This window comes from Erpetoichthys calabaricus, chromosome 16, assembly GCF_900747795.2.
Source record: "Erpetoichthys calabaricus chromosome 16, fErpCal1.3, whole genome shotgun sequence".
Lineage (NCBI taxonomy): Eukaryota > Metazoa > Chordata > Cladistia > Polypteriformes > Polypteridae > Erpetoichthys > Erpetoichthys calabaricus.
Genome location: NC_041409.2, coordinates 8,041,924 through 8,055,637, shown reverse-complemented (window position 1 = coordinate 8,055,637; position 13,714 = coordinate 8,041,924). Strand labels below are relative to the sequence as shown.

At 37.7% G+C, this 13,714-nt stretch overlaps 1 protein-coding gene across 14 annotated transcripts in view; it reads right to left on the bottom strand.

Annotated features, from left to right (window-relative positions):
* Positions 1-13,428, bottom strand: part of nrxn3a (neurexin 3a) — a 1,637,233-nt gene extending 1,623,805 nt beyond the window's left edge. For 5 of the 14 annotated variants that reach the window (XM_051920143.1, XM_051920146.1, XM_051920142.1 and 2 more), the window contains exons 1-2: positions 13,204-13,415; positions 2,765-3,873 (exon numbers count right to left, since the gene is read on the bottom strand). In XM_051920143.1, the coding sequence (XP_051776103.1) occupies positions 2,765-3,470 (706 nt within the window). In that variant the 5' untranslated portion in view covers positions 3,471-3,873; positions 13,204-13,415. Of the gene's footprint in view, positions 1-2,764; positions 3,874-13,203 lie in introns of all 14 variants that reach the window. The other 9 variants (XM_051920149.1, XM_051920151.1, XM_051920152.1 and 6 more) reach the window with 6 other exon arrangements.
* Positions 13,429-13,714: the final 286 nt, after the last annotated feature.

Below are 13,714 nucleotides of genomic sequence, written 5' to 3'. Positions count from 1 at the left end.
TGCATACAACTAAATGTGCTATGTCTCCTAAATGCAGATTGTAATTTAATTTCGGAGACATGATTTTTCTAGATTTAAGTTTATATAATAACAAGTAAAAAAAAAAAAACAAAAACAGGAGAATTAAAAATTCATGTCTGGCTGAAAGAATGAACTGCCTTTACACCAGCATTAACATGCCAGCTGCCCCCTCGAGATTTTTACAGTTTTCATACACAGCAGAGAAATCCACTAGACTTGGACAGCTACATTTAACATATGGCATGGTCTTTGGCACATTACATAACGTAGACACGCTTACCCGCACTTACTACTTCCAGTGCTTCTGAGGATAATGAGAGCAGCATTTCCCAAAAGTCATTCAAACTGATTGTCTACCATTTAGCAATTGCTATAATATAAATTTTCTAATAACCTTTAAAACAGTTCATACGTATCTGAGACCATTTCATTTACTGTCTCTAGCTTTGTAACCAAACACAAACCCAATTTCATTGGCATATCTCCAATGTTTCTCATATGAAGAAAGCAAACAAAAGACAATGCGGGGCTCACTTAAATGCTACGTCCAAATGCCATCATTTTATTATGTAACCCCTGTTCTGTTCAGTCTATCAATTTATAGACCGGCAATAGCTTTTTTTTTTTAACATGGCTACTTATTTTTATTATCTGAGTTGAAGCAGTACAACTTGTCATTTTCATTTAAAAGCCTTCTATTGTTCTTCAACAAATCTTCGAATGAATTCTGTTCTTCCTTTGTAACGTTTTTTCAAACTTCTTGAAGGGAGATTAAATGAAGAAGATGTGTTTTCAAAGAGATGGGAGCTTCCCGTTGGTTTTAAGGGATAGATAAATAAATAACTCCCGCACGTCCATTGAGGTACGGGAAAAATGTGCTTGGATTTTTGACATTTAGCTGACCGATTGTGAATGGTCCTTCCTGCTTATTTTTCCTTATAACAGATTTGTAATGATATATGTGGTCCTAGAAATTTGATTCTGTTCATCTGGACAAAGTTTTTAAGTGGGAGAAATATTTCGAGACTTATCCAAGTCTCTTCCTCAGTCTCAATTGACTGCAGGTTTCCCCAACCTTATAAACAGTACCTTTGCTTAATCACAGAGACTAGCACCATTGACAAAGGGCCAGTTGATCAGTGATATGCAAATTGTCCACTGATTAGTAGACGTGTGAACCATTCATAGAGGGTTGAGGAATGGCTGCAATCACAGCATTATAAGATGGCGACAGATGTACCCTTAGGCCCCCTCCTCTGTTCAGAGATGGTCGTTCCTTTTTCACGTAAATGGCCTCCTTGATTCCTCTCTCAAACCAGCGCTCCTCCCTGTCCAGGATGTGCACCTCTTCATCTTTAAAGGAGTGACCACTATCCTGTAGATGTAAATAGACTGCGGAGTCCTGGCCTGACGAGGAAGCTCTTCTGTGTTGTGACATGCGCTTAGCCAGTGGCTGCTTGGTTTCCCCGATGTACAATTCACGGCACTCCTCCTGGCATTTAACTGCGTAAACTATGTTACTCTGTTTGTGCCGTGGGACCCGATCCTTGGGATGGACCAATCTTTGGCGTAGTGTGTTTTGAGGTTTGAAAGCCACTGAGACCCGGTGTTTCGAGAAAATGCGCCTCAGCTGTTCCGATACTCCTGACACATACGGGATCACTAAGGGTTTTCGCTTAGCTGTGGTCTCTTTGATTATACTTCCAGCAGTGCCAAGGAAGAGGTACTGCTGCCTTACCAGATCATATGTAATGGTTCTTCTTACCTGATATAAAGGGACGGTGACTAGTTTTTTAATCTGCAATATAGTGGTTGTTAGTACAAATAAGCCCTATTACCTTTCTAATAAATACCTGATAACTTTGGGGTCTATCCACACTGCACATATGTGAACATCTCTTTAACTGAAACTGACAAGGTGCACCTCTTTCAAAAAATACATTTATTACTATTGTGTCAAAAAGCTAATTTTCTCTTTGTGATCCTTGAAATATACAGTAGCCATGCCTGCAAATCAGAACTGAGACTTTTATTTGCTTGCTGGCACAGTTTAAATATCATTAAAATATTTCTAAAAGAAACAAAATACCCCAGGTTCCACATTTCAAGATTTGTAAACATCCAATGCATTTTTGATCATTTTTAGCACACATTGGAGTCAATCTTATAACACATATTTGAGCCTTTGCACATTTATAAATACAATAAGAGAAAATTCAGACAGAAAAATAATTAGAGAAATGAAAAACGTTTGGCAAGCAAACTTCATGACATGTTAAAGCTGCACGTTGTAAATTCTGTGAGGAGACAATATTTTTTTTATAATGCCTATCCAAACATGCACTCTTCAAAATGTATTGATTGAGATATCAGGAAAAACTGGAAATATGCTTTATCAAGGATCCCCAAAGGAAAAGCACTTTAGTATAACTTGACAGCAATCAAAAGCAAGTGGGCTTAGAGAACTATTGGATTCCAAGAAATTCTGGCAGCAACATTTACTCTTTTTTTTTGTAAATAATAAATAAACAATCAGAACTGGTATATCTTACTTAAGCGAAGACAGACTGGAGCAACACTGAGAATTTTTGTAACATAAGAACACACATTATCCATTAATACGTATGTTTTTTCTCCTTAAAACACTGAAAATATTTTACTGATTGCAAAGTACGCCACAACACAAGATGGTATGTTCCAAGTCAAAAACAAAAAAATCAATAAAAGTTAAGATGTTCCCTACCTTCACTGCAGAACTGTCCCACATACCCCGTATTGGTACAATCGCATTTTGGCTGCCCTTCGACTACTGAGCAACTCCCACCATTTTCACAAGGATTTTCCGTACATAAGCCGTCCATTTCCAATCTGACACTCTGGCTGCTCAGGAGCTTCGGTTGTGCGTTTCCATATTTCAAATCTGTGATAATTCCTTTAAATGGTGTTTGGTCCTTCACGGTTGGCAGCGTTAATGCAGATGATCTAATATCCAGTGGAACGCCACCAAAGAACAAATCACTAACAATTTTCATGTACTGCCTCTGGGGCCTAACCTCATCTGCATTTCTCTCACTGTCCACTACCAGGACAGTTCTAAGGTTATTTCGGCTGATCATGACAAAGTGCCAATTGCTATCGTTCACTCTTTTGTTCGAAACAATGGTGGACTCTGCACAGTCAATGCTGAACTGCAGCTGCACCTTCCCTTCCACGATCATTAACTGAAGAAAATCACAGTATCCGCCATCATCAAAATATAGAAGCAGAGCCGTGGAAACATCTGTTTTGAACTGAAAACTTAGGTCACTTCTTGTACTGGCATCCCAGCGGAGATAGCGAGCCCACTGACCAGGGGTTCCTGTAAACTCAAGGCCAAGGCATAGGCCTAATAAAGTACAAAGCAACAAGTGTACCTTGAAGGACAAGCAGATGGGATTCATAGTAAACATTAAAGGTAGGAAACAATAATCCTAAAAACAAGATAGCATCAAATGAGCTTTGGTTAATAAATTATACATCCAATATATCCAGCAATATAATATTCAATTCAAATAAAATGTGGCTCCAGTGGAAAATCCTGGCTTCTAAAGTGGCAGATATCCAAAACACCACCACCACCAAATATAAAATGTTCCAAAGAGTGTTCAGGTTGCTTGTTGCTTTAATTCTGTAACATACTGGAATCCAAACTCATCCTTTTAGTTGATGATATGGTTACGCTGAGGGATCATATAAAAATTGATACTTTGGGATTTGTTTGAAAAAACGATAACAGTCTTCATATTGGCCTGCATGTGATTTGGCGCACTGGTCGATAAGTCGAACTTTATGTCAAGCCTGCTAGTTGCTGATCTGCAAAACATTAAATAAATAAAACAAAAGAAAAGAAGAAATGAAACATTGCACACCCAAAGCAATTAATTGTTTGCTTGCTTTACATTAAGTTATTGATCTTGTTGGCTTTCCTTATTCTTCACGATTCAATTGATCATTCAAGCATTTCAAATCAATAATGAGCTCTTGTCTCTGACAGATTGGAAGTTTTGTATTTTTAAGACTGAGAACTTACAGTACATAAAGCTGCTGCAAAGTTTAAAAAACACGTTTTCTTTGGTAAGCATTCAATGATATACATATTGGAATTCTGCATGAATATGTTTGCAATCAAAATATTAAAACTCATGAGGATATCCTTAATAATATTTTTTTTTAAATATGATTTTTTTCAGTCTAGGCTAATATTTGTTCTTTCCTCTGATGAACTCACACCCATCTTTTAGGTACATGAAGGTGCCAAAATGGTTCTTCAAATTGATGTTTCCCAAAAGAACCATCCAGATGAAGGATCCAGAAAGAACCTTTATTTATTTAAATCTGCAACAAGCTTCATAAATTACCGTGAGCAGATGATATCAGATTTGTGCAACACCAATGTATTTGTGATTTTAAAAGGACCCTCGCTGCAGATAATAACACAGCCTTAGCTCAGGTTTTCTTGCTCTGTTAGTATCCTGCTAGGTGGCATACTGTACATTAAAGATTTCTGTTTCAACCACATATTAGGAACCTTTTCAAAGCCCAAAGAACCAATTTCATACATAAAGAACCCTTCATAGAATGAAATGGTCCTTTGTCAAGCAATGAATCTGGGAAGAATCATACAACCCAGTAAAGTGCCATTTTCAATCATTATTTCTAAGAGTCTGCTCATATGGCACCCATGTACCTCACTTCCTTGGGTCCGTTTTTTGCTTTCTTTCTGACCAGTTTCCAAATCAGATCCCAATTCCTACCTTTGATTATTTTTCATATAAAATTCACTAAAGGTTTTAGCTTTTTGATTTCTACGCTTAGTCTTTCAACCTACAGGGGTAGTTTATGTACAGAAGTGTTTAGCAGATATTTTTAAGTCTGGAAATAAATGAGTTCCCTGATAACACTTTCATTCTTTCACTCTGGTGAATAATTTTACGTGATAAATCACAATACGATGAATGGCCATCCACTTTTATAAGGATACATTGACATTTGTGCCTGTGGAAACTATATGTTATCAGTATTAAAGAAATGCATATTAAAAAAAAAAATAAATGAAAGCATCCTCTGTCCTAATGCCAGTTCATAATTACTCATTTTACTAAAAGTCTCACAAAAGTTCATGACACATAGAAATGCAATTTGTAGTACAGGCAGAGAAAAAAAGCCAAATAATTAAACATGGAGGATAATTAAAGTCAGTAACTGGCATCCGATCAAGAAATTGCTTCAGACAAAAGCCTGCAGCCACAAAGGTCTCCTGTGGCCAGGATGGAGAACCACTACGCTCACTTCCATTCAACTCAAGTCTCAAAGAGGCTGTGAAAATAAATGAATGAATGCTTAACAAAGGAAATCAAGTCCAGCACTGAGGAAAGGCCAGTTCAGTTTGTTTAAAAAAAAAAATCCTCCCATTATTTTCAGCACAAAATGACCAACATCTATAAGTATCACAGTGGTTAGGGACTTGAATTTAAGGTTACACAAGTAGAATCGCCATAACGGCTCACCACATTACAAAATGAAACCTCCAATTTCTTCTGCATTCAATGGATACATGATGTTTGTATCTTCTCAATGCTTTAAAGCAATATTGACTAAGAAAATCACTATATGACAATGCTCTTGGTATTTTTGGACTGTATCTATTCTCATCCCACATATGAGCGTATTCATTCATTCATTTGTTCATTTATTCACTGGTTTTCCACTACTTATCTAAGAGCAGGTCACAGGGGCAACAGTTTTAGCAATAAGGCCCAACCGTCCCTTTCCCCGTTCCTCACATTCCAACTCACACTGTGGAATTCTGCACCATTTGCAGGCCGTTTGGGAGATATTATCCTCCTAGCGGGCCCTGGGTCCTCCCTGGGGTCTCCTCACAGCTGGTCGTGCCCGTTATGGTATTCATTGACTCTAAATGTGTCCCTCAGTGAGTGCGTGATGGATTGATGGATGGATTGGGGCTTGGTCCACCGTTGATTTATGTCCTGCACCCAGTTCTGCTGGGTTAAGTCTCTGACCCACCTGAAGAACCTGAAGTAAATTAAGTGTGTCCAAGTGTGCTGTTTAAAAGCTAACATAACCTACTATAGCATGAACTGCAATGAAAAGCTCATCTAAAAAAATCAAGCGAACATAAATAAAATGTAACCCACATAAATTATGTAGTAAGAGTACATGAATAAGATAGGTTACCCAATTACAGGAGCACAACTAGCCACAAGTGAGCGCAGCATGTAGAGTACGAGTAGATCCATCTTCTTTGTTAAACCTTTCCCTTAGCACACATTACACGTCATGCTCTTCCATGAAGCACTCACGATATTCCCATTCCTTCTTTATAAAAGCTACAGTATAATTATGTATTACCAGAGCCAGTCGATAGACCCTTAAACATCAGGAAAAATTAAACAGAGAACGTATCTGCGTTTTTTTGGTTTCTCCACTTTTATTATGGAATCCTGTGACTAAGGCACAGAAGCCAGTAAAAGGTTAAAGCAATTCTATAAAAATCCAATTAAAAGTTTTCAAGCTATTTTCTCAAAATGTTCTCCAGTGTTATCGGTCATCTAGTCTGAAAATTACCCACATTATTCTTATGGCAGACACAGCTATCAATCAATACTACAGTGCTTTTTATCAGATGACGAGGAAATTAAAGGCTTTCCACCAAAAAATCAAATGCAAAAGAAATTCCTTTAAAATAACTAATATAGATGTCCACCCACAGAGCAAACTGCTTTCAAATCACGTATGCCACAATGAGGTTTTGATATGAAATAACATAGGAAAAAGACTTTACATAATAAATGTAAATGTCTTCATCTGGGAATCTTCAACAGTAACAGTGCACTGAATCATACCAGCTCAGTGCAAAGCAAATTGTAGCATGTAAGAAATTCACACATTATTTGGCCATTTCTTTTAGCGTAGGGCCATACACTTCTTTTCTTGTGCTTTCTGCTCTATTTTATCATGTCTAGCTTCAAGAAAGGTGAATCGACAATCATGAATTCTAAGTGTAATGTAAAACATCTGACTCGTATGCATTATTGAAAGGCTTTTAATTCACCCAGAATGCGGCTCTAATAAGTCTGCACACATTTTAGTATTATAAATTGAAAGAATAACGCACTACTTCAATTCAGCCTCATAATTAGCTTTCACTGCACCTCCTGATGCTACGTAGTGCCCATAACATTACAAAATCTGTGCCATTGCTTTTTTGAACGCTAAACGAACAATAAAAACCAAACAGAAAACGGTGCTCCAAATTCTGCTATCTCCTCGAGCAGCATCGCCTTGCGCCCATTTGACTGAGCACCATTTTCATTGCTGTTCAGATTCCCTCCCGCATTTCCTTTTGATAAGGTGGCATCATGTTCATTATCATAATGCTTCAACAGCAATCAGAATCCTTAGACAAAGCAGGAACGACGGCGTGAGGCCAAAGGCCACTGAGCTATATCTGTCACTAATTTTCAATTGTTTTAAAATCAGCGTAATCAAACACAGCGTTCATCGCCAACCTGGCTTTCACATTTGTATACTGATGAGCCTCAACGAAGAGGCACAGAAATTAAAGCATGGAGAGCGGGGGTGCCCCACCCACCACTCAAAATACAATGCATATCGAAATAGATTTATAATAACGCCTAGTGTCATGAAAGTAATGGAGGCACAGTTCAATCATCATGGTGGCACCCTTAGACATTTCAAAATCCAGATGCTCTTCACCTGACAACAAGAGAGATTTAAAAGAATACCAACCAATGTAAGCACTTGGTAGATGATGGAAAATGTCTTACATGGTTTATTGTACATCGATGCATTATTCTGATGCAGAGTACTTGACTGCTGCATTGCCTTTTTTCTCTTTTACAAATATAATCTTCCTTTAAGAAAGTCGAGCTTTACTGCAGTGAAAACACTGTCACATCATTCACACTGCACGACAACCAGAAAAGAATCGAGTCGGATTTAAATATAAATATGAACGTCAAAGCAATTTGTACAATGCAAAGTATCTATTTCATTTCACCTGGTTTGGAAAAGTTTTTTTTTTTTGGACATAAAATAATGGAAGGGCCAATCAAATCGGTGAAAATAATGTGAAACATTATTCAGGCCTTTGACCACCTGCCTTGCATTGTTAATTCACTACAAGCAGGGAGCTATTGAGTTCTGGTAACTGATACCTCGAGTGTGAGTGTCATTCACATTACTAGGACATCCATATGTTTTATTGTTTTTGGTGAAGGGGCTGCACCAAGGAAATAAGAGCTAAGGGTGAAAAGGTTAAGCTACAGGCAGGATTGTATTCAAGCTGCTGGTTGTGAAATGTCCCACTGATGTGTTTTATCTCCTCCATGGGGAAATATTCAGACAAGCATTAACAAATAAGTGAAGGCTAGAGGGTTAAATGTGAAATCGGATTCCTGTGTTTCCAACTCAATAATGAATGTGAACTGTATTTTATATTATATAATGGATACACTGGCTAATAATCATTCTTTTGATGTACAAGTTTAATTAATGATCTGATAATTGAAATTTTCTCTATTACATTATCATAGATTATCTGTAAACTACAGCGGCTTAGCAGTGAAAAAGAGCATCGTCTGATGTGCAAGTAGTTTGAAATATTCCAGAAACAAACAGTCTAAACAGACACACACTAAATTAATCTGAGATTTAAAACAATTGTTCATTGTACAACTTAAATGAAATAGAAAACACAGAGATCTTATATATGAAATCCACATTTTCATTGAGATAGATGTTGAAAAGGACACACATACAGTATTTTTAATGGAATACAGCTGCAGAGAAAAGGTGTTCTTTCTAAAGCAAATAAAACAAAATGGTGGAATTTATACACAGCTACATTGTTTTTAAAATATAACTTTAATTTTATATCTGAATTTAAATTTATAACCTGAATATGAAGGACACTGTTTTAAATTGCTTACTAATATGAACTGCCACTGATGTAAATAATGTGCTTTTCTGTTTTTAAAAAACTGAAAACAATTACTGAAAGGCAGATGCTGGAATGCTAATGTACAATAAATTAAAGAGTCGTAAACTGTTAACATTTACATGTTTTTTTTTTAATTTTTCTGTCTGGATTTTCCTTTAGTTGAATACGACTGCAGAACCCGAATTTGTTTTTTTTTTTTTTTTTGGGCCCACTATCTTAATTTTGCTGTTTAAAATTATATTTAATCAAAAGCCATTGGAATGTATTTTAAAGACTCGAACAAAGATGGCTAAAACATAAATTAAATAATTTCTAAATAAATTATATATATATAAATCAAACAAATTGTACATTTTACTACTTGAAACGGAGAAATTGCCGAGTAATTTTGTTTTTTATTGTTGTTTTTTATTTTATTTTCAAAATATATTTATTGAGCAAACCATATTTCATTTCGTAAATTTTCACAGCTTTCAATTAAAGCAAAATTTATTTATAAGTCAAAATTGCAGCTTTTTTGTTTTTGTTTTATTTTGCTTTTTTTTTAATGCAGTCTCCGAAGTGTTTTTTCTTTTTTTCCATGGCGCGCATTTAAAGATATTTAGCGCATATGTTGCCTCCCGTTCTAAATTATTCCTCTGCCTGTAACTGTAGATTAGCCATTCACGTTAGGAAGGATCAAATTCATTCATTTCACAATCACAATAATTTGTTCTCTGGGAGGCATCTATCGGGCTGTGCACATTGAAGTAATTGTGATTAGACACATTTAAAGGGTAATTGCAAAGATCACTTTGATATTTTTTTTTCTGCAGAAATGTTGCACACACCAAGAATAAATTACCTTGAATCACAAATATTTTGCAGTAGAAAGATAAGGAACGGGTGTGTTGTGCAGTTGTGTAATTGTGTGGCTTTACTGCTATGAAATAGCATTGTTTTAGATTTTCTAATACTGTTCTCCGTATGTCATGTTTCCATTTCTTGTATATGAATTGACACATTTTAATTGTTCTTTTTAAATGTTGTTATATAACAAGATGTGGTTGATCGTTTGCGTCTTATTTTACAAATGAAAGACGCGCTTTAGATGAAAATTTTGAAACGTAGGTGTAGTGATTTTTTTAATCGCTGCCACATAAAAACTTCTCAAACATACCCAGTGTAAAATAACCAGAAATGTGTTGTTGTTGGTCATTTTGCTGTTCCACGACGGTAAAGTGTCGAACTTGAAGTCAAATGATCATCTTGTTAAAATACGGAGTACACAGTCCTTCATTTCATTCGTCTGGAAATGTTCTTCAGAAATACAAAATATTAGCAATTTGTAGGCGTCCGTGTGAACAAATATGGAATAAACATTGTGGGCTGTGCTTCTTCACACACATTTCCCTTAACATTAAGGTGACATTTACTTTGACAGCCTCTGGACGTCCCTGCTTCATGTGTCAACTCATCTAATAGCCTGCCAAGCAAGCTACAAAGTAAAGCAAGAATGTTACAAACCGTCCAAATGGCCAACATCTCCTCTCCTCCAAGGGCTCCTGAAAAGGGCAAGGGGAGCAAACAGGAAAAATTAACTTTAGGATTAAGCAAACACGCATCTCTGGGCTGGCCGGCAGCTGCACGGAAAGCACGGCTGGCCGCTCAAAGCGCGTTTTTACCGTTTATGATGCGGAATTATATTAACGAATCCAAATAAATAAATCGATAAAAAGTAAACGTAAGTAGGAAGACAATTAACTCATCCTTTGTATATAGGCCTAAAGTGCAAAGCTAAGGGAGTTCCAGCTTAATGCAGCAGCAAAGTCACGACAAAGTGATGTCGCACTTAATTTCTATTGCTGTCTTATTACTCATAGCATTCATTTGAACGTTTCTCCATTGTTCATTAGAGAATCCACGTGCGAATTTTGCTACAGCTTTGTAAAACTGCGCATTGCAAATACTTGGCGACATTTATTTATTTATTTCCGTTTAACTGGATACATTAAACGGCTGATTAAAGGGACGCAGTCCCAGAGAAAGCCTGTCAGCCGCACGTACGCTGCCCTCATGCCTGGCACGCGCCAAATGACCGCTCCAGCAAAGCAGAACTAAACCCAGTTTCATTATTTGACCTGATTTCTCTCTCTCTCTCTTTTTCTCTCTCTCTCCACCCCTAATATCCCCCTTTCTCTCTTCTGTTCTTTTCTGCTGCAATGAACTGGACAAGCAGCGCTCATCTTTTGTTTTATACACTCTGCTGCCCTTGTGTGCCAAAACTGTGGTCCCTTTCAGCGCAAAGCACACTCTAAAAACGTGGGAAAAATTTAACTCGACTGATTGTAAAGGAGAAAGTGAAAGCGGAAAGAACACGCAAGATTAGGGAACCCTTTCCACATCAGAAGTTTCGGATCTCATTCCTCAAGTAGCACTATAGCGCCGTTTCAGTACAAGCTCCCATTTATAGTATTTCCCTGTAAACCTAGAGTATTCATTTACATCCCTTCGTCTTTCTTCTTTCTGTCTATGTCGCGTCCCGTCGAGGGTTTGATCTTGTCGTTGCATGGGCTGCGGCCCTCTCTGCCCCTGTACTGGAAATAAGGGATTCAGATGGCGGATTTAGCGGAATATTGGTGACGAAATTGTAAATACGAGGCTTTTGCAGTTAAAGTATTGACCCGCCCCCAGTCAAGTCATTGTCTTTTAATTTTGTCACTGATTCAAACTCCGTTTCATTTCCATGCAGTTTTAATCTCCTTCCCGCGGTGAATTACGTCTTTCCCGCACATATGAGAGGAATGCTCGTTTTGTCATCCCTCTCTCTCTCTCTCTCTCTCTCTCTCTCTCTCTGTCTCTCTATCTCGACCAGCCTCGTACTTCAGAACAGTATGAAGCACTCTGTAATCTGCATTTTAAGGCCGGCTTTCAACTAAATGATCCATGTTAATGCAGCTTTGGTGAGCATAATATGCAGGGTTGTAGCACCAGAATTATTTTCTTCCTCTGTAAATACTTTAAGAATACCGATAGTTTTACAGATTCCTAGAAGTTAGTATTCTAAGGCTAACCTATTACAATCCACGTACACCTTTTTTAGTTGCGCAAAAAGCTCCTTAGCAGAACATATTTTTTTGTTTACCACAGATATCCCACAGAACTGTGCTTTTCGGTTATGTCCTACTGCCTCCTTCAGTTTTGCGGATCGTTTGTACGGCATCAAATGGATGCATCCGCTGGATGGTTTCTGCTTTGCATGCAGCAGTCCCAGTAAAACCAATAGGTTACGTGGCTTATTAAAGAAATAGGCATGCTGTGATCCAAGAGGTATCATAAGAATCGGATAGTAAAGGTTAAATAGCACAGACGTGACTCGATGCTGCCCCATTGAAGACTGCCCTTAATGCGCGTCCTGCATATTCCGTCAAGCGGAAAATTGAAGTCCCTACTTTGGAATTTATATTTCTAAGTCCGCATGGGTGAAACGAGTTAAAAAGGGCTCGTTTAACGGAGATCGCAGCCTTTTTGATACTGCTGATCTTCCCGAACGTTTCTAAGCTCTGTGCCGCTCTTAAGCTTTAGGAATTCTAAATTTCCAAAGTGTCTCCATATTTAACGCCCTCCCTCCGTTATTCACACTCCACGTGTAACAAATGTTTCACCTTCAAATATCAAAGCTACGATGTTCCGAAAGTGCCATTTAAAAAAAAAAGAATAAAATAATGAATTCGGAACTTACATCCTGGGATAGGAAAATCACCAAAGGTAATGAACGTCTCAATAATGAACCTTCAGAATGCCATTTAATAGGTTAAAATAAGTAGGCTTTTGGGGTGAGACACATGAATGCCTTTATGTGAAGATGATACATTATCACATCACCCTACACATTTTAAAGCACTGATAATGTGTCCAGTTAGCACTGGTGGGATTTTTTAGGAGCGATGATATGAAACTGACTTGCTCAACCAATACTAGAAAATATCCATCATCCCAAAATAAAACAGTATCCTTTCAGTACTTCAGAATCCTTGAAAAACTGTGATAAGACCGACTTTGCTCCAATTTTAAAAGTGGCAAAACGTGTTCGTACTTTGCATGCGAAATAATTGGAAGTTGAATTACGGATTCTTCTCTTAGTTCAGGCACTCCACTTTCATCCTCCGGTCTGTACTTACCTTAAAGGTTGCAAAGGCATCCAAATTTGACAATCCAGTTTAAAATCCTGTAAAAAGAATGTAAGTCCAGGTTTGCGAGGAGACTTCAAAGTGGCGCTGCTGGGATGCTCTGTTCATAGCGAGGATGCAGGCAGGAGAACAGTCCACCCTCCGTGAGTCTATTACAGCAGATTACAGAGCTGCGTCCGCTCACTAAAGCTGATTGGGAATCACGAGATTTTCACACACTAACTGCACCGGTCCGCCCTCTACTTATTAGGGTACACGCCATTTAAAGGCGCCGTTTTCTTCAAGGCTAAGCTTTACAGTAATCAGGGAGCGAATGTGTAATAAATATTATCCCCAAGATGTTCGAAGTTCATGCCGTTACTGCCTTTCGCTTTGAGTGGGAATCGGGGTACTTTGATAGCACGTATTCTCATAAAATGGCCGTATATTTGCCATGTATTCGTCTGCCAAACCACCACGTAAGATCAGCGGTTATCAGTAGACACGTACATAAACAGAACAC